The 19,720-nt window shown below is 37.1% G+C and overlaps 1 protein-coding gene across 6 annotated transcripts in view; it reads left to right on the top strand.

Moving 5' to 3' along the window:
- Window positions 1-18,472, top strand: part of Nost (Nostrin) — a 278,724-nt gene extending 260,252 nt beyond the window's left edge. For 4 of the 6 annotated variants that reach the window (XM_075302370.1, XM_075302371.1, XM_075302373.1 and 1 more), the window contains 5 exons: window positions 4,540-4,625; window positions 4,690-4,915; window positions 5,875-6,624; window positions 6,701-6,811; window positions 16,212-18,472. In XM_075302370.1, coding sequence (XP_075158485.1) covers window positions 4,540-4,625; window positions 4,690-4,915; window positions 5,875-6,624; window positions 6,701-6,811; window positions 16,212-17,045 — 2,007 coding nt within the window. In that variant the 3' untranslated portion in view covers window positions 17,046-18,472. Of the gene's footprint in view, window positions 1-2,370; window positions 4,406-4,539; window positions 4,626-4,689; window positions 4,916-5,874; window positions 6,625-6,700; window positions 6,812-16,211 lie in introns of all 6 variants that reach the window. The other 2 variants (XM_075302368.1, XM_075302367.1) reach the window with 1 other exon arrangement.
- The last annotated feature ends 1,248 nt before the right edge of the window (window positions 18,473-19,720 follow it).

Raw genomic sequence — 19,720 nt, 5'->3', positions numbered from 1 at the left:
ACCAAATTTCAAGTTTCCAGTCGATAGCTTGTTTCGTTCGGAAGTTAGCGTGATTTTAACAGACGGACGGACGAACGGACGGACTTGCTTAGATCGACTCAGAATTTCACCACGACCCAGAATATATATACTTTATGGGGTCTTAGAGCAATATTTCGATGTGTTACAAACGGAATGACAAAGTTAATATACACCTAAAGAAATTTGTTAGTAGGGACAGCAGAAAAGCCTGCAAAAACAGCAGAAAGTCTGCTGAAAAAGGGACATCAGTCACTGTTTGTTGAAATAGCAAACATTTCCTGCTATTTTTGAAGCTATATTACCCTAAAACATGTTTTATTTTGGCTAAAATAAATAAAAATGTCAACTTAGGAGCTATCCTAACATAATTAAAACAATATTTTATGAATATCTATAGTATTTGACCAAAAATCTGAATATTTATAAAATTGAGGCATAACAGCAAACAAAATGTTTGCTGATCGTATTTAGGAGCTTGTAAGTATATTACAGTGTAAAAATACACCAAAAACTACTTTTGGTTCTTAAATATGCTTTGGGGAAAAAATTATAACCTAAAAATTTTATAAATTGTTGTTCATTAGGCCCTGAAGTACAAAAATATAACAGCAGACATCGACTGCTGTTTTTAGCAGACTTTTTTCTATGAGTGTACCCCCCATCCTATGGTGGAGGGTATAAAAATCTGAACTATTTTGTGGGAGACACGAATTTATTTAGTAAATATCATGCATCATTTGTGTATAAATTTCCCCTTTTTTAGTTTATTTAACTTACGCACGCAAAAAATTATTATAGTCAAGAAAACATTATCAAAACATAATAATTCCATGAACTAAAAAGAGTAAAAAGGTTAAAATTTTTAAGTGTATTTTTAAGAACTTTGTGTTATACATGCAGAAAAAAAAGCTGAAAAACAAATAAATTAAAATTTGTTTCCTAGAATTAAGTACGCAAACCCCAAATTTAAAAGATATTTGTGTCTTAAAAGTATCCATACTCGGAATCAACACCAAAATCATTAGCGTACAAGACAAAATCTTTGGACCGGGCATGCTTTCATTCAGTGTACCTAGTTCCAAAGATTTTGTCTCTACTAAAATTATTTTGGTATTGATTCCGAGCAAAAGAAATGAGAAATTACGCAAGGGATATGTATCAGACATTTTTAAAACCGTTTTAACTTTTTTTTTCATGAAAATGAGTTGATTTTAGATAAATTTTGCCACATGTGAAAACAATGTTTTATATTAATTAATTTTTGCTTACTTAAACTACATGAATTAAAAATGAAAAAAAATTTATGCACCCAAAGAAAAAGTACTTTCCTCTGGAACGAACTTTTAGACAAACGAAATTCCCCCTTCTGATAAGTATTTTCATTTAGAGCAAATAAACCCGAATTTATGATAAGTGATTATCATTGGCTTACAAATTGTATGGTCCGCTGTTCGATTCTCCCCCCAGGCGAACGTGAAATTTAAAAAAAAAATATAACATCGAACAATTTTTTCTACATTGTTTGTATTCAGAAAAAGTTGCTAAGAACTAAAAAAGTGGAAGTGAGAAAGATGTGATGGTAGATGCAAATAGCCAAAAAGAAATTATTTTTGAGTTATTCTTTATGAAATTGTTTTTACTTCCTGTAAAAGAATAAACGTTTATCACAGAAAGTATATAATTTTCTTCCAAATAAACTTCCAAATGGGCTATAAAATTGCATACAGTTTCCTATCGTCTCCATTGCAATAAAATCGGAGACGATAAGAAACTATCGATAATATTCCTTCATATTTTGGGTTTTTATTTCATATCTTGAAATGGAGATTTATTTCATTGTGAAAAAATACCCCAACTTTTTGTGGCTTTATGTTGTGGAGTCATATGAAAGTCTTTTCTTAGTCTTTTTGGACGCTTTTTAAACGCGAATTTAAAGATGATTTCATCAATATTGAAAAAAAATTAAGATTTATTAAAACTAAAATGTCCTTAGTTCAATTAATTTTACTTTTATGTAAAAGTACTGATTTTAGAGTTGAATCGCTTAACTTTAAACCAAGGCGGGCATGTTACCCATTGCAACACGGTGTCTCTTGAATTTATGAAAAATTCAATTAAGTTTTGTGATTAATTGAATATATTGTATTATTGGTTGAGTTTCTTTGGGTTGGTGAGAAACACAAGTGCATGTTTTTATACACAATTTATCTTAGAATCTATTGTTTCCCTTTTTAAAAAATAGTATTTAATTCTTAACTCCCATCTTAAAGCTATGTGAAGAACTATAGAATGCTTTTGTTGATTGCCTTTAAATTCACATCGTTTTTAATTCGATTATATAACCTACAGTTTTATACAGAAAAAAAAAACGTTGATCGTACAAAAATAAAACAGAGTCGATCTGGAAAAAATAATAACAAGTGACAAAAAACGAATCATAATGCAAGGAATCCAGTAAAGTTTAAAATCCACCTACAACGAGAAAAACAAAACTCTCATAATGAATCGCTTAAGATCCCACAAGTTCAAATTGAACAATGCTCCGGCTGATATACCGGAAACGAACAACAACAATGACAATAGCGCCAATGCCAGCGGTCTTCTCAACAATAGTCTCCTGAATAAGTTGAGTAAACGATACTCTACACTCAGCAGCAAAATTACTAGGCGAACACAAGCAGGACGTCGTGGTACTTCCCCGCAAAAAATCATCTCTGGAAGTTATGATATGACTGGATCCTTATCCGAAGATCACCGTTTGGAAATAGGTGCTCCCGTCTTGATATCCTCTACAACACTGGATGCAGAACGTTTTGATGTTAGCGAGGAACGCCTGAAAATGATTGGTGGAGGAGTGGCTGCCACAAACAATAGCAAAATACGTACCATCGACATACCCTTGAGTGGTGTCAAGTCCCGCCTGGAATTGCAACAACCTCAGGTGATGCATTCTTCGTCGGGTAGTGAAAATGAGATCTTTGTAGATGCATTGAGTAGTACACCCCAGGTGGGTAATGGAGAAGATCAACCAGACAAAGATGTCTTTGAAATGGCTCTGGAAACACCTAGGGCATTGACGAAAAGGGAGGATACCTCTATCGTATCACCACCTTTTGAAACACCACAAAAATTCCCCGAAAGAGAAGAAATCAATGGCTCACCAGTATCGACTAAATCCACAGACAGTGACTCGACACCGGTCAACCAAATGGCCAACTATTATGAAAGTTCGAAGCATACGCAGGCCAGCAGACCCAAGTCCATATTAACACAGAAACCCCACTCACAGTCGGCCCATAATTTACATCGGTCAGAAATTAAGGTTTACCTGCAGAAAGCTCCCTCGGTGAATCTTAATGAGGAAGAGAGGCAATCAATGGGCATGGAAATGGATTTGGAAAATATTTCCCTTCCCAAATTGCCCGAATTATTTGGCCATAGTAAGTGCGACTTGGCTGCGACCACTGACAATGAGGACATTGATCTCGAGGCAGACGATGACGAGGAACATGATGCTGATAAGGAGAATTCTTCACCCTCTGTAGTGGCAGCTTCTACAAAAAGTAAAAGTGAGCCCAATACCCCCTTCTTCGTGGAGCCAAAGCGTAATAGTTTCCTTACCCAAAAAAAGCTATTCCAAAGTGCCGAGAATATTCATCAGAGACGTGTGAAACGTCGAAGCGTTGTATTCAGCAGCAGTACATCAATCAATCAACGAAACAGTGGAACTTCCTGCATAGGCTCGAAGAACAGTTTGTCCAGTCAGCATTCGATTAATTTCGAAGACTACGATTTGAAATCGGTCAGTTGCCAAAGTCTAAACCCTCAAACCCTGTTTGTGTCGATCGATGAATTGAATGACTTGACTCGACAAATCAACGAATCGGAAGAATTCAATCAGGACATAGACCTGGAATATTGTGTACATCGAGATGCTCTAAAGCCTAGCGAAAGGCGTATAACCTTACTGAAGAATAAAAACACCCGCCTTATAAGTTTCAATCATAATAAGCAAAAGATCAAAAAAGGTTGGACCGGTATGAAGCACTGGATAGGCGAGGAGGGCTCCAAGATAAGAGATGTGGTGCAAAGACAACCATTGGTGCAAAGAATCGGATCATCGAAACTGAATCTAAGTAATGCAGAGAGTAGGAACTCACCATCTCTCAATGGTAGTGTCCTATTGAAGCATACCGCTGCCAGTCGTGGGACTTCTCAGGAAAATAACTTAGACGAGAGTGGAAGAGATTCGAAAATGACTTCGTCCATGCATTTGTATGACAGTCAAGTTTTAAGTAGCGATAATATTGCCGATAGTAGTAATGAATTGACAGAATCCTTTGAGCAAGATAACTCGGGAGCCACAAAAAAGGCTGAACTTGAGGTAAATCATTTGTACAATTTTATTTAAAAATTCACAAAAATGTGGTCAGTTTCCTATTTTATTTAGAAATTTAGAAGCTTGTGTCAGTTATTCTATTCAATATTCTTAATATGTTTATGTTTCTATCTTTCCAGGGCCAAAATGGATTCGAAGAATTGCGTCGCTATGTTAAACAAGGTGGAGACTTTGGCAAGGAGCTTATTGTCATCTTACAAGAAAGGTAAACGCACCAATCCATCTTTGATTCACTGAGTTAAACTAAATTCTCCTTCCACCTCTAATAGAATCGATTCTGAGCTCATGTACTCTAAATCTTTATCGAAAATGGCCAATAAATTGAACAAAGCTTGTCGCGAATTGCCAGGAACTATTGCCGATGCATGGAGGGGTGTAGCCACCGAAATGGAAACTCGCAGTGACATACATCGTCAGCTATCGGCTTCATTGGCCGAGGAGGTTGTGAAGCCTTTGAAGTCAATTGTCGAAGGACACCATAAGACCAGAAAATCGGTAAGCAGTAGAATTGATTGAACCAAAATTGCCCAAGTTCCACTTTTTTCATGGATATACTCTGAGTAGGAGGCACTATAGGCCCGAGTCCCATCAAGCAAAATTATGTTCACGCTATAAAAATCAAAAAAATAGTTTACCAATTCAATCACGAAATTACTTCGTTAATTATACTCTAAAGCCATAAAATATATACCGATCGACTCCAATCACCTCCTGAGTCCATCTAGCCATTGGTGTCAGACCCTCCGTCTGCCCATGTTGTTCGCAGGATTCATGTTGCATTTATTAACCGATTTTGATGAAATTTGGTACACAGTGGTTTTTTGCCACAAGGACGAAAGCTTTTGGAAAAAATCGGATCAAAGTTAGATATTGGGAGCATTGGGAGCCACCGTGGTGCAATGGTTAGCCCGTCATGCTAACCATCGCGGGTTCGATTCCTGCTTTGACCGAACACCAAAAAGTTTTTCAGGGGTGGATTATCCCACCTCAGTAATGCTGGTGACATTTCTGAGAGTTTCAAAACTTCTCTAAGTGGTTTCACTGCAATGTGGAACGCCGTTCGGACTCAGCTATAAAAAGGAGGTCCCTTGTCATTGAGCTTAACATGGAATCGGGCAGCACTTAGTGATAAGAGAGAAGTTCACCAATGTGGTATCACAATGGACTGAATAGTCTAAGTGAGCCTGATACATCGGGCTGCCACCTAACCAAACCTAGATATAGCTCCCATATATGTATCGCCCGATTTCGACAAATGGGATAAAATTGACTTTATTAATTAACCGATCATTGTAAAATTTAGCACAAGATAATCCAATCCACCATCCTTGAAGAGTGCGCAATTACATCGAAATAGGTTTCGATTTATATAAAGCTCTCATGTATATATGTATCGCCCGATTTTCCCAAATTTGAATTAAAAAATGAATTATATTTTTCTTTTTATTTCTTAGGTCGAAAGTAATGTCGACAAGGCATCACGTGTCCTTGCCGAATGGCGGGTCAGCGAAGCCAAAGGTAAAAAATCCTCACACACAGCAGCACGAGAAAATGAAAAACTTCAGGATGCCATGTTAGATGTGAGAATACAAAAATCTCCCTCCATAGCATTACTGCATCAAAGCGTGAACAAACAAGCTGCCGAAAAGGAAATCAAATTGGCCGAAAAAGATTGTGCAAAACTTGACAACAAACGAAAGAAAGCCGAAGAGGCTGTCAAAAAAGCCGATGTTGAGTACTACACTCTCTGTGTAAGAGCTGAGAGAGCCCGGGTGGATTGGGAAATGGCTGTGTTGAGAGGTTCCTCTCTTCTACAGAATATCGAAAATCAACGATTGATTAATATGAAAAATTTCGTCTCGACCTATTTAAGTCTTATGGCCAACATGAACCCCATCATGGAGAGTCTTGTGCAACGTCTACAGCCTCAAGTGGAGAACTGCAATGTGGTTAAAGATATGCAAATTGTTAAAAATATACGCCGTAATGCCGAAGGACCCAGTGAACAATTGTTACCCGATTTCTATTGTGAACACACCACATTGGCCATGAATCGGGAGAGACGTAAACATGCCTTGGTCAAATTATTGCAATTGGTCAAGACGGATTTGGAAAGGGAACGTCGTTCACGAAATGGTTTGAAGGGTCTTTCACAATCGTTGAATAGTCAGGAGCATCAGAATATTACAGACAAATTGTATCATGTAAGTTTTAAATGTTAGTTTTAAAATACTAATAATTTTTGTAATAATTTATTTCTATTTCGTCTTTAATTACCAGATACGATCAATGCTAACCTATTTGGAAGGAGCTCGATTTAAGTTACATTCTGCTTTATTGGAATTGGATCACAAACCTCGTTCATCACATCCATTGGCGCAACATATACAGGTAAGATTGAATTCAGTGAATGTGTTCGATAGATATTCGAGGCTTTATTAGTATCTACAAATAATTACGAATCGATATGGACTTTTTCACGGTACGTAGAGAGCCAGAATTGAAATATGGGGGTCGCTTATATGTGGGCTATATAAAATTATGAATTTGATATGGACCAATTTTTGTGTGATTGGGGATAGATTTATCTGAGGGTTATATATAACTATAGACCGATATGGACCTAGTTAGGCATGGTTGTTACTGGCCATACAATCCCATACATCAATGTACCAAATTTCAACTGACTCCGATGAAATTTGCTCCTCCAAGTGGCTCCAAAATCAAATCTCGGGATCGGTTTATATGGGGGCTATATATGATTATGGACTGATATGGACCACTTTTGGCATGGTTGTTAAATATCATATATTACCACCTCGTACCAAATTTCAACCAGATCGGATGAATTTTGCTTCTCCGAAAGGCTCCGGGGGTCAAATCTGGGGATCGGTTTACATGGGGGCTATATATAATTATGACTAATATGAACCAATTCCTGCATGGTTGTTGGATACCTATACTAACATCACGTACCAAATTTCAACCGAATCGGATGAATTTTGCTCTTCCAAGGGGCTCCGGAGGTCAAATCTGGAAATCAGTTTATATGGGGGCTATATATAATTATGGACCGATTTCGACCAATTTTTGCATTGGTGTTTGAGGCCCTATATTAACACCACGTACCAACTTTCAACTGAATCAGATGAATTTTGGTTTTCCAAGAGGCTCCGGAGGTCAAATCTGGTGATCGGTTTATATGGGGCTATATATAAATCTGGACCGATGTGGACTAATTTTTGCATGGTCATTAGAGACCATATACTAACACCACGTACTAAATTTCATCCGGCTCGGATAAAATTTGCTTCCCTTAGATACTCCGCAAGCCAAATCGGGGGATCGGTTTATATGGAGGCTATATATAATTATTGACCGATGTGACCAATGTGGACCAATTTTTGCATAGTTGTTAGAGACCATATACCAACACCATGTACCAAATTTCAGCCGAATCGTATGAAATTTGCCTCTCTTTGAGGCTCGGCAAGCCAAATCGGGGGATCGGTTTATATGGGGGCTATATATAATTATGGACCGATGTGGACCAATTTTTGCATGGTTGTTAGAGACCATATACCAACACCATGTACCAAATTTCAGCCGGATCGGTTGAAATTTGCCTCTCTTAGTGGCTCGGCAAGCCAAATCGGGGGATCGGTTTGTATGGGGGCTATATCCCAGCAAAAAAGAGCTTCCAAAAAAGTAGTTTGGATCCCCAATCTATGATCCGGAAGTAGTGCAAACTTGGATCATCTCCAATGAATTTTACATGGGCTTGTCATAGGACGGAAGTACTCCCTTTTTGGATCCTTTGCATTGCTTTAGAAGTTGTGCCCTGGAAGTTAATTTGAATGAAGAAATTTAAAAAGCGAAAAAAAAATTTTTCAACCAATTTCACTTTTTTTCATCCATATGTTTTATACACAATTATTTTCCTACACCCAGAAAAAAGTGACCCCTTCTTTAAGTTAAAATGAACTCATTGTGAAGAAAGTTGAACTTCGTATAGCGCCAAAGACATTTTTATTTGTTTGAACGATGTGATTTTCGTAGAAATTAGGAATAATGCATTCCATATATTAGTTAACATTTTCCTATATTTATATACCACTATACTACAGAATGAAAAAATTTAACTAATTTGAATTCATATATGGAATGATTTTATTGAAATTTTTTCATTCATTTCGACAAATCTTACACATTTGTGGTAAAACTTTTACTTCATAATTAGAACTGCTTACCTTCGTTTTTAAATACAATTTTATTTATTTCTATAAGCAATTTTATCTTCAATAAAAGACATGTTTTATTAATATATTGAATATATTTATTAAGAAACAACAGCATCGAATCTCTTTGAAATATTAGTTTATTATTCGACTATTTCCAATTTCCGTGTGATATTATCAACTGTAAAACGCACTTTTTCTTCTTCTTGTAATTTTCACTTTTAATAAGTTGCTGCTTAACGATTTTGTCCTCCTTTTACAATTTCAATACCTACAAATATAAAAAATCATAAAACATTTTTTTGCAAAAGGTTAGCGTCACTGAATATTACCTGATAATTGAAGATTCCAAAATGAAGACAAATGAAAGGGTTGTTATTCTGCTGGTGTTTTCTTTCTTTATACACTATCACGAACATTGATAGATTTATTTAAAAAAACGAAAATTTTTCTCACTAATTTAAAATAACAAATATTTTATATATTTTATTTATTATTTATTATATTATTTTACCATATTATTTTTTAACAATCTCTCCGTATACCAAAACAACGCGATTCCAACTTACACCCACGCGCAAACACATCGATTACGATGACAGGTATCGATTACAGGTAGCCAATAGAAATTTAGGAAAATTTCCTATATTCTAACAAGTGTGTTTCCTTAAGTTTTGAAAGGATTGCATAGTTCTTAGTACGAATGAACTAAAATATTTTTCTATGCCAAGTGTTGTTCGTATGTATGAAAAACTTTCTATTATAAAGGAAGTCGCAATTATAATTTTATAAGAAATTTTACTAATTTTGAGGAAACTTGGTTTTAGTTTGGTCTTTGTTTATTTTTACGAATGCTTTGTTATCGGTGAATAAAATTTTCTTTTTCAGTAGTAAATTCTTATACCCAGCGAAGAAAATAGTATGAGTAAAATTCCATGCCTTATTCTAGTTAATGAACTATTCCTAACTGCTTACAGTTTAGGATTTTTTTACTGAAACGAGTAAATTTTATTATTTTTCACAAAAATTTACCTTAATGGAAATAAAATGGATAAACTATATTGATGAAAATTTTTTCCTTTAGTTTCAAAGGCACTTTTTTCTGGGTGTATTATCTAAAATTTACAATTTGAAAAACTTTTCCGCTCCGACCAGGGGTTGAACCTGGGTTTGCTGGCACTATAACAGAACGCCTTAGCACACTCAGCCACAAACGCCATTGAAGATAAAGCGTCGAAAGGTCAATTCAAATGTTTGTGATATGATCGTAATACGACTCGAAGGAATAACATTCTAATTGCTTCTCGAGATGATCTTTATTAGTATGAACGAAAAAATAAGAAACGCAGGTTCTAATTTCACCAGCGGCAATTTTTTTATCAAATATTTTTCTAAAAAATTATTTTTTTATGTCATGCATCGTTTTTATTTTTTTATTTTCGGCAAATATTTCGTATAAATATATTTTTTCCATTAAAAATCAACAAAAAAATTAAAAATTCTCGTAATTTGCAAAACCTTCTCAAAAGAACTTCCATGGAAGCCAAAAAGTCAATCGGCACAGGTTCAAATCCCAGCGGGGATTAAATTTATTTTTTTTTATTATTTTTACATTTTTTATTAATTTTCTATTTTTTTCGTTTTTTTTATTAGTTTTCTATTTTTTGTAAAATTTAATTGTTTAAAATTTGCACTTAAAATAGCCTGATTGCATTCTTTCTAATACTTGTCCACAAGGACTGCATCGGAAGTAGAAAAAAATCATTGGGGGATCCCAAGATGCGCTTTAGAAGAAATGTTTGTGCACTTGTCCAAAAGGACTGCATCGGAAGTTGAAAAAACTCGATGGGGGATTCTGGGATGGGCTTTAAAAGAAATGTTTGTGGAACAACTTCCAATTTTTTTTGCTGGGATATAATTATGGACCGATGTGGATCATGGTTGTTAGAGACCATATACTAACACAATGTACAAAATTTCAGGGGGTTCGGATGAAATTTGCTTCTCTTAGAGGATCGGCAAGCCAAATTTTGGGGTTCGTTTATACCGATATGGCCCATTTGCAATACCATCCGACCTACATCAATAACAACTACTTGTGCCAAGTTTCAAGTCGATAGCTTGTTTCGTTCGGAAGTTAGCGTGATTTCAACAGACGGACGGACGGACATGCTCAGATCGACTCAGAATTTCACCACGACCCAGAATATATATACTTTATGGGGTCTTAGATCAATATTACGATGTGTTACAAACGGAATGACAAAGTTAATATACCCCCATCCTAGGTTAGGTTAGGTTAAAGTGGCAGCCCGATTAAATTTCAGGCTCACTTAGACTATTCAGTCCATTGTGATACCACATTTAACTAAAAGTACCTATTACATATGGGCACTTCTAGTCTTAACCACTGAACCTTCTCTATTATTTACTTTTGTGGAACCAACCAGATTGCTCCAAAAACATTAACAAACTGCTTAAGTTAACGTTATCCAGGTCAGCCAGTAATCTAAAGCTATATGCTCCTAAAATTCGCTTACGCCTTACACAAAAAGCAGGACACTCACACAAGAGGTGTTTAATTGATTCCTTTTCCTCCACGTCATGACAGCTTATACAATAGTCATTATACTTCGCACCTATAGTTTTTGCAAATTCGCCTATCAGGCAGCGACCCGTTATAGCAGATATTAGAAGTGCTATCTGACGCCTTGAGAACACTAGCATATCTAGTGTGCGGTTTAAGTTTAAATGGGGCCATATTTGCTTGGTGTCGTTACAACCCTTGCAATTTTCCCATCGAATATTGGCCATCATAACAGCCTTCTCACGCAGTAAGAGCTTGCAGGTGGCCAGAGGCATACCAACAGATTCTAGTTCCCCTGGAATATGTAAGGTAGTTCCTAGCCTTGCTAACACATCTGCTTCACAGTTCCCCGGTATGTTCCTATGACCAGGCACCCATATTAGGTGAATATTGTACTGCTCAGCCATCTCGTTGAGAGATTTGCGGCAGTCTATGGCCGTTTTTGAGTTAAGGAACACAGAGTCCAAGGATTTTATTGCAGGTTGACTGTCTGAGTATATATTAATGCCAATATTTGTTGGAACATTACTTCTCAGCCAATTCACCACCTCTCTTATTGCCAATATTTCAGCCTGAAAAACACTACAGTGATTAGGTAATCTTTTCGCTATTCGAATTTCCAGATCTTTAGAATATACTCCGAACCCCACTTGTCCATTCAATTTGGAGCCATCAGTATAGAAATCTATATATCTTTTATTCCCCGGGGTCTGTGTACACCACGCCTCACTGTTGGGAATTAGAGTTTCAAACTTTTTGTCGAAAAGTGGTTTTGCCAGGGTGTAATCCACTACGTTAGGCACATCTGGCATTACTTTGAGGACCGAACTATGACCGTACATTTTTTCCGACCATAGCGATAGCTCGCGCAACCGCACAGCCGTTGTTGCAGCTGACTGTTTGGCCAAAATGTCTAAAGGCAATAGATGTAGCATGACATTAAGGGAGTCTGTTCCTGTCTTACTAAATGCGCCTGAGATACATAAGCTCGCCATACGCTGAACTTTATCTAAACAAGTCGGTTTCTGAAGCGCCGGCCACCAGACTACAACACCATATAGCATTATAGGTCTAACCACTGCCGTGTATAGCCAATGCACAATTTTTGGTCTTAGTCCCCACTTTTTCCCTATTGCCTTTTTGCACGAGTACAAAGCTACCGTGGCTTTTCTCGCCCTCTCTTCAATATTAAGCCTAAAATTCAGCTTCCTGTCCAAAATAACGCCAAGGTATTTTGCACACTCACCAAAGGAAATTTCAGTACCCCCTAAGGAAATGGGCCTAACCGTGGGAGTTTTGCGATCTTTGCAGTACATGACTATTTCTGTCTTTGCTGGATTTACACCAAGACCATTATCTTTCGCCCATTTCTCAGTCATCCGGAGAGCTCTCTGTATAATATCTCTGATTGTGGATGGGAATTTTCCCCTGACTGCTAGCGCCACATCATCTGCGTATGCCACTACTTTTATCCTTTCTTTTTCTAGAGAAAACAAAAGGTTGTTTATAGCAACATTCCAAAGAAGAGGTGATAGAACTCCTCCTTGGGGTGTGCCTCTGTTCACATACCTTTGTATGTTTGCTTGCCCTAGTGTGGCTGAAATACGTCTCTTCATTAGAAGTTCGTCTAACAGCCTAAGTATACCTGGATCAACATTCAGAGTTTTCAGTCCATTTAATATCGAGCTCGGATGGACATTATTGAACGCCCCTTCGATGTCTAGAAACGCCACGATTGTGTATTCTTTGACAGATAGTGAGCTTTCAATAAAGCTGACCAGTTCATGCAATGCGGTCTCAGTAGACCTGCCCTTCGAGTATGCATGCTGTCGTTTCGAGAGCAAACCTGAATCCACGCTAGTTCTAAGATACATGTCTATCATCCTCTCCAGGGTCTTAAGTAGGAATGAGGATAAGCTGATTGGTCGGAAATCCTTCGCACTCGAGTGAGAGGCTTTTCCTGCTTTAGGTATGAAGACGACTTTTGTTTCCCTCCACTTTTCTGGAATATATGCTAAGTTTACACATTGTTTATAGATCACCGTCAACCAGGGGATAATTCTTTCAGCCACTGCCTGTAACTCCGCCGGAGTAATTCCATCAGGTCCGGGGGATTTGAATGGTCCAAAGCTATTTAAAGCCCATTTTATTCTAGATTCCGACACAATTTCCTCGATAGGAAATGATCGCTGAGCCTCTGTTACACCGCCGGAACATGGTTCAACCGTCTGATTTCCAGGGAAGTGTGTGTCCAAAAGTACCTCCAACGTCTCCTCACTGGACGTTGTCCAATTTCCCTCCGATGTTTTAATGAAACCTGGAGCGGTGTTAGTGGACGCTAGTACCTTCCGTAGTCTGGAAGCCTCTGACGTATTCTCAATACTGCTACAGTAATCATCCCAAGAGTTTTGTTGAGACCTTCTCAGTTCTCGTTTATATTCTCTCAGATTCATCTTGTAAGTGTCCCAATCCTCCGGAGCTCTTGTGGACTTTGCTTTGTTAAAGAGCTTCCTGCAGGATTTCCTCATATTACTTAACTCCGTAGTCCACCATGGCGGCCGATTTTTTCCCCTTGGCTTTCCTCTAGGGCATGCAGCTTTCAGTGAAATGTTGAAGGCCTTAGTAATCCGCTCCACTGCGTGTTCGATATCTTGCACAGTGCTCATATTTGTATCCGGCACTTCCGGTATCATCAAATTGAACGATTCCCTATACCTATTCCAATCAGCTTTCCTAACATTTGGCGGAAATATGGTCTTTAAAGTACGAACAGCCAATCTGAAACTGATGTAGCGATGATCTGAGAAGCTATGTTCCCTCAAAACTTGCCACTCAGATATCTTATCATTCAGTTCCGGAGAGGTCAACGTTACGTCCAAAACCTCTTGTCTGTTCCTGGTGACGAAGGTTGGTGCATCTCCCTTATTGCAAACTACCAGGTTAGTACGCAAAATAAACTCTATTAGCGACTCTCCCCTTGCATTAGTATCACTACTTCCCCAAATACTATGATGTGCATTTGCATCGCATCCCATAATGAGTTTTGTCTTTGCTTTTAGTGACTCATCAACTAAGGTCTTAACGGCACAGGGTGGCATATCCCTATCATGTCCCATGTAGACCGAAGATACCCAATATTTGCATGTGGATATCTCTAGACTGGCTACGACAGTGTCTGCATTGCTCAATGAAGGAAGCAGAAACAAGTTTAGTTCGTTTTTAGCAATTATACATGCTCGATTTATATCGTTACCGGTATTATGCAAAAGTTTGAAACCCGGAGTGCTTAATTCACAGATCTTGTTCTTATATATGTATGGTTCTTGAATAAGAACTATATCTATGTCTCCTTTCATCAGGAGAACTTTTAAGGCAGCACAAGCGGCCTTACAATGGTGAAGATTTATCTGGAGGAACCGTAGAACCATCCAAATTTTCAACCACCGTCACATCAGCCGCTTCAATTGAGTCATCAAGGGCTTCCTCTTCACAGATCTCGGTGACTCTCGCAACAATCCGCGGTTCAGCTTTGGTGAGGCTTGAGCCTGTAGAAACTTCCCGCATATGATTTTCGCCATAGTCTGCAGGTTTTATGTCTCCTTCGGCTTCGCTAGGAGACTTTTTCACTGCTGACTCTACCGGAGGCTTGTCCGTTTCGGTATCCTTTGGCTGATCGCTTTTGTATACCTTCATATGGATATCATGAAAGCCATAACTTACGCGTCCTTGGGTCTGGGCTAGATGTTGCAGCGACTCTATGTTTAATATAAACACCGCATGTCGTCTTGGTCCATCCACCTCATCCAAACGACCAACCTTCCAATCGGCGGTTGGAAGATCTGGGTTACATTCTTTTAGTCTCTCTAGTATTGACTCAGGATCAGGAGGGTTTGCCGGTATCCATGCATGTGCTCTAGGTTTAGCCGGTATGTCTTTTTTATCGACTAACTCCAAAGCGGCTCCTTCCCAAACTTCACCAATTAGCATCAATGCAGCTTTAAAGCAATCCATAGACCTCTGGTCTGCAAAAGCTATTAACTTATATCGTCCTTGATACCATCCAGCATCTTGCCGTCGAGGACTTGGTCCGGGAAACTTTTTTCGCACCTCTGAGTAGACACCAGACATCGCGTTCTCAATTTCCCCCCATTTTTGCCTTGGAATCATACCGTCCAATGCTCCTTTATTAATAATAGCCATCACAAGGCTGTCTTTTGCAACTGAGGCAAACGATCTTTGATCCCGTTTAGAGGATGGTAGCTCATCCGGTGATCGTTCCCTTTTTCCAGCTTCAAGAATTCCTTGAGCCCATTTTAAGGAATCACTTTGCTTAGCCGACAACGTGCTTGGGTCGACTGATCCTAATTTCTTTAGGATAAACAAAGCATTTCTTCGTTCCTTGAATCTCTTTCGAGAGGGATTGCCTCCTTTTGATGTCGTCACCTTAGAAAAGGTTCGACTTGCCAAAATGTCACCGCCAGTCGACCCGTCTACAGGTCGACTAATTGGGCCTGACTCTTGGTCGCTGCCCAAATTTATAACTTCAGTCGTTACCCGTCCACTGGGCCCTGAAGTTAGCAACCCAGTGGATGACTTTGAATTTCGCTGCATGGTGGTTTAGTATTTCCACCACACGTGAAATTCGTAATAAGTACTTATTACGATGAAATCCTCCGCTATTAGAAAACACGTCCGTTCAGTTCAACGGTTGAATTTAGACCTATGGTGGAGGGTATAAAAATTAAATTGATGTTGTTTGCTAAACTCAATTAATTTTTTAATTAAAAGCATAACTATTTTCAATTACTTTCGTAACTGAAATATATTTTTTAAAAGAACCTCAAGCCGAAATAATAATAAAATTAATTTTTAATTACAAATATAAAAAATGTCCATCACTTTTTTAACTGAATTAGACTTCCACACATTCACATGATTTATTTAACATATGGCTTTTCCTTTCCAGATTACCCGTGATCGTACAGGACTACAACAGAGTATTCTCAAGGTACCCTTGTGGCTGAAGAACAACGATAAACTAAATACTTCTCAAAGTAGTGATGAAACCGGTAACGAATATGACACCATATCCCAAGGCAATACCACAACATCCACTACAAATATCAGCTGTTTGGATAGTAATATTAGCAGTACACATGGTGGATCAACGGATGGTAGCAATTACGGCATGAAGAGTTTCAATCGCAGCAAAAGCAATATTGAAACATTTTCCAATAAAACAAAAATTTGTGTAAGCAACGGTGCCGCAGCATCTCTAGCAGTAAATGGTAAAACAAAAACGTTGTCCGGGACAACAGCAAATCTCTATGACGATACTTGCAGTGATGATCGCGGTCAAGCTGATGGAGGTTCAAATCAACAAGATTCTGACTTTGATGAATTCAGTTCCCAGGATGAAGATGAAGAGGGCCAATTGACTTCGTCAACCACTGTGGCGGTGTCTAGTGGACGAAAGGAACACAAAGCGAATATAGAGAAATCCTTATCGGCCGAGAATTATTATCAAAATTCATCGGAATTTAAGAAACAATATGCGAATGGCATGATAGACAATCAAGCCGCTGATGGCCTTAATATTTCAAATGAATCTTCAACCCCTGTAGTATTAGGTAGATGTAAGGCCCTATATAATTACACACCCAAATTATATGATGAACTCGAATTGATTCCTGGCGATATCATTGAAGTTCATGCCAAACAAGATGATGGTTGGTGGTTGGGAGCATTACGCAATCAGGTGGGCATATTTCCAGCAACCTATGTGGAAGAAATTGCCTGAAGGGTCAAGTAGAAAGGACAAAACTTTAATACAAGGTTTTATTCATCAATTGCTTTTGATTTCATACAGGTTTTGGTTTATTGAATATTAATCTTTAAAAGATTTCTGAACCATGAACCATGCATCCCTCTCCAAATATGACTGCCATTCTCTCATGTGTACTAATAAAAAAGAAATAGTGCCTTTTGTTGTTGTTTTCCCTAGGAAAACCACCATCTCATAAAGGATCATTGTGAATTTAAAAATTCATTTCATTTGCAAAGTTTTGAGGAGACTGCAATCACTCGTTTTTGTTTTTCAATTTTATAAAAACAAACAACTTTTGCAAGTGATAGGAGATGGGGTATATATATATAAAATTGTATAATAAAAAATAAATACCTTTTTAGTGGATTGGATTTAAATTAGGGATCTAAAAGTAGACTAATCGATTAAACAGAAAAAATTGGCCAATAGGCCTTCGGTTTTCATAATTTTTTGATTTTCAAAATCGACTATTCAAAATTCATTTAATATTTAAGCCTCTATCTAGAGAAAATCCTATTTACCTCAATGCTATCCATCTTTACTACATCATTATAAAGTTAAAATGTCGATTATTACGAATTGTTAAAAAATAGTGTCAAACAAAACATTAAAAGTCACTTTTCTGATCCGAAAATCACAAATTTAGATCGTATAATGCTTTATAAAAACGAATAAAATTCGTCTATGCCCGTTAGCCAACCATATTTGAAAAAAATGTTTGAATTCAACATAGTTTCAATGATGATAAATAGCAAGTTGAATTAAAATGAATTTCAAGGGAATATATTGAAAACAACCCCCTTCTCAGTTTATTGCACCACCCACCCACCATACGATTTCAATCTGATGGTAAATCATACATCACATATTTTGTTGTTGTTATTAATTTTATTTTTATTGTTTCGCTTATGCTCTAAGTCTTCATTTTTTATTTAAATTACACAAAAATAAAAAAAATCCAAAAAACAAGTCTTTGAAAAGTTCTTATATTGTACTCTTTAGCTTATAATCAAGTTTTCGTTCAAATATAATTATTTATGTTTCTACATGTCATGTCTGTCATTGTATGATATTTGGAAAATTAAAACAAAAAAAAAACAACCAAGTCATTAATCCATGAATTCCTTTCACAAGGACTCGTTTTACTTCTAAGCATTATAATAAATTATTTTCTTTTATTTTACAAAATTCTGATATAATTTAATGCAATAACATTACACATTTACGCATATAAAATATACATATGATATTTTTTATTAAACTAAAAAATATAAAAGTTCACATGTCATTTTAATTAAGCGATCGAACCCAGTAGAATATAGAATTGGTTCTTTTTTGGAATTCAGTAGGTTATTATTTCTTGTAAATACATCAAATAAAATTGATTTAATTCAAAATAATTCTTGAATGTTTTTTAATTGAAAGTACCAAACGAAGACGGCTTTAAATCAGAATGATCCGAATTAATTGCAATCTCATTAATTCGAACCGCATATTTATACCCTTCACCACTACTGTGGTACAGGGTATAATAAGTTTGTGCATTTGTATGTAACGCCAAGAAGGAGTAATCATAGACCAACCTTTTAGTATACGGATCGGCTTAGAATTAAATTCTGAGTCGATTTAGCGATGTCCGTCTGTCTGTCTGTCCGTCTGTCTGTCCGTCTGTCTGTCCGTCTGTCTGTCTGTCTGTCTGTCTGTCTGTCTGTCTGTCTGTCTGTTGATGTATTTTTGTGTGCAAAGTACAGCTCGCAGTTTTAGTCCGATTGTCCTAAAATTTGGTATAGGGTCCTGTTTCGGCTCAAAGACGATCCCTATTGATTTTGGAAAAAATCGGTTCAGATTTAGATATAGCTGCCATATATATTTTTCACCGATCTGGTCATAATTGGCGTGTATATCAACCGATCTTCCTCAAATTCCGTACATCCGAATATTTTATGAGTCTCGAAAAACTTGCAAAATATCAGCCAAATCGGTTCAGATTTAGATATAGCTCCCATATATAGCTTTCGCCCGATTTACACTCATTTGCCCACAGAGGCCAAGTTTTTGCTCCGATTTAGTTTAAATTTTGCACAGGGAGTAGAATTAGCATTATAGGTATGCGTGCCAAATTTGGTTGAAATCGGTTCAGATTTAGATATAGCTCCCATATATAGCTTTCGCCCGATTTACACTCAAATGAACACAGAGGCCAATTTTTTGCTCCGATTTAGTTTAAATTTTGCACAGGGAGTATAATTAGCATTGTAGCTATACGTGCCAAATTTGGTTGAAATCGGTTCAGATTTAGATATAGCTCCCATATATAGCTTTCGCCTGATTTACACTCATATGACCACAGAGGCCAATTTTTAACTCCGATTTAGTTGAAATTTTGCACTGGGAGTAGAATTAGAATTGTAGCTATGCGTGCCAAATTTGGTTGACATCGGTTCAGATTTAGATTTAGCTCCCATATATATGTTTTACTGATTTCGACCAACATTTTCCTTGCTTAGTCGAAAAGTTGTAAAAATGAATCTAATTTTCCTAAACTTCTAATACATATATATCGAGCGATAAATCATAAATAAACTTTTGCGAAGTTTCCTTAAAATTGCTTCAGATTTAAATGTTTCCCATATTTTTTTACTAACATT

Source organism: Haematobia irritans, chromosome 3 (assembly GCF_050003625.1).
Source record: "Haematobia irritans isolate KBUSLIRL chromosome 3, ASM5000362v1, whole genome shotgun sequence".
NCBI lineage: Eukaryota > Metazoa > Arthropoda > Insecta > Diptera > Muscidae > Haematobia > Haematobia irritans.
This window is presented reverse-complemented; position numbering and strand designations above follow the sequence as displayed.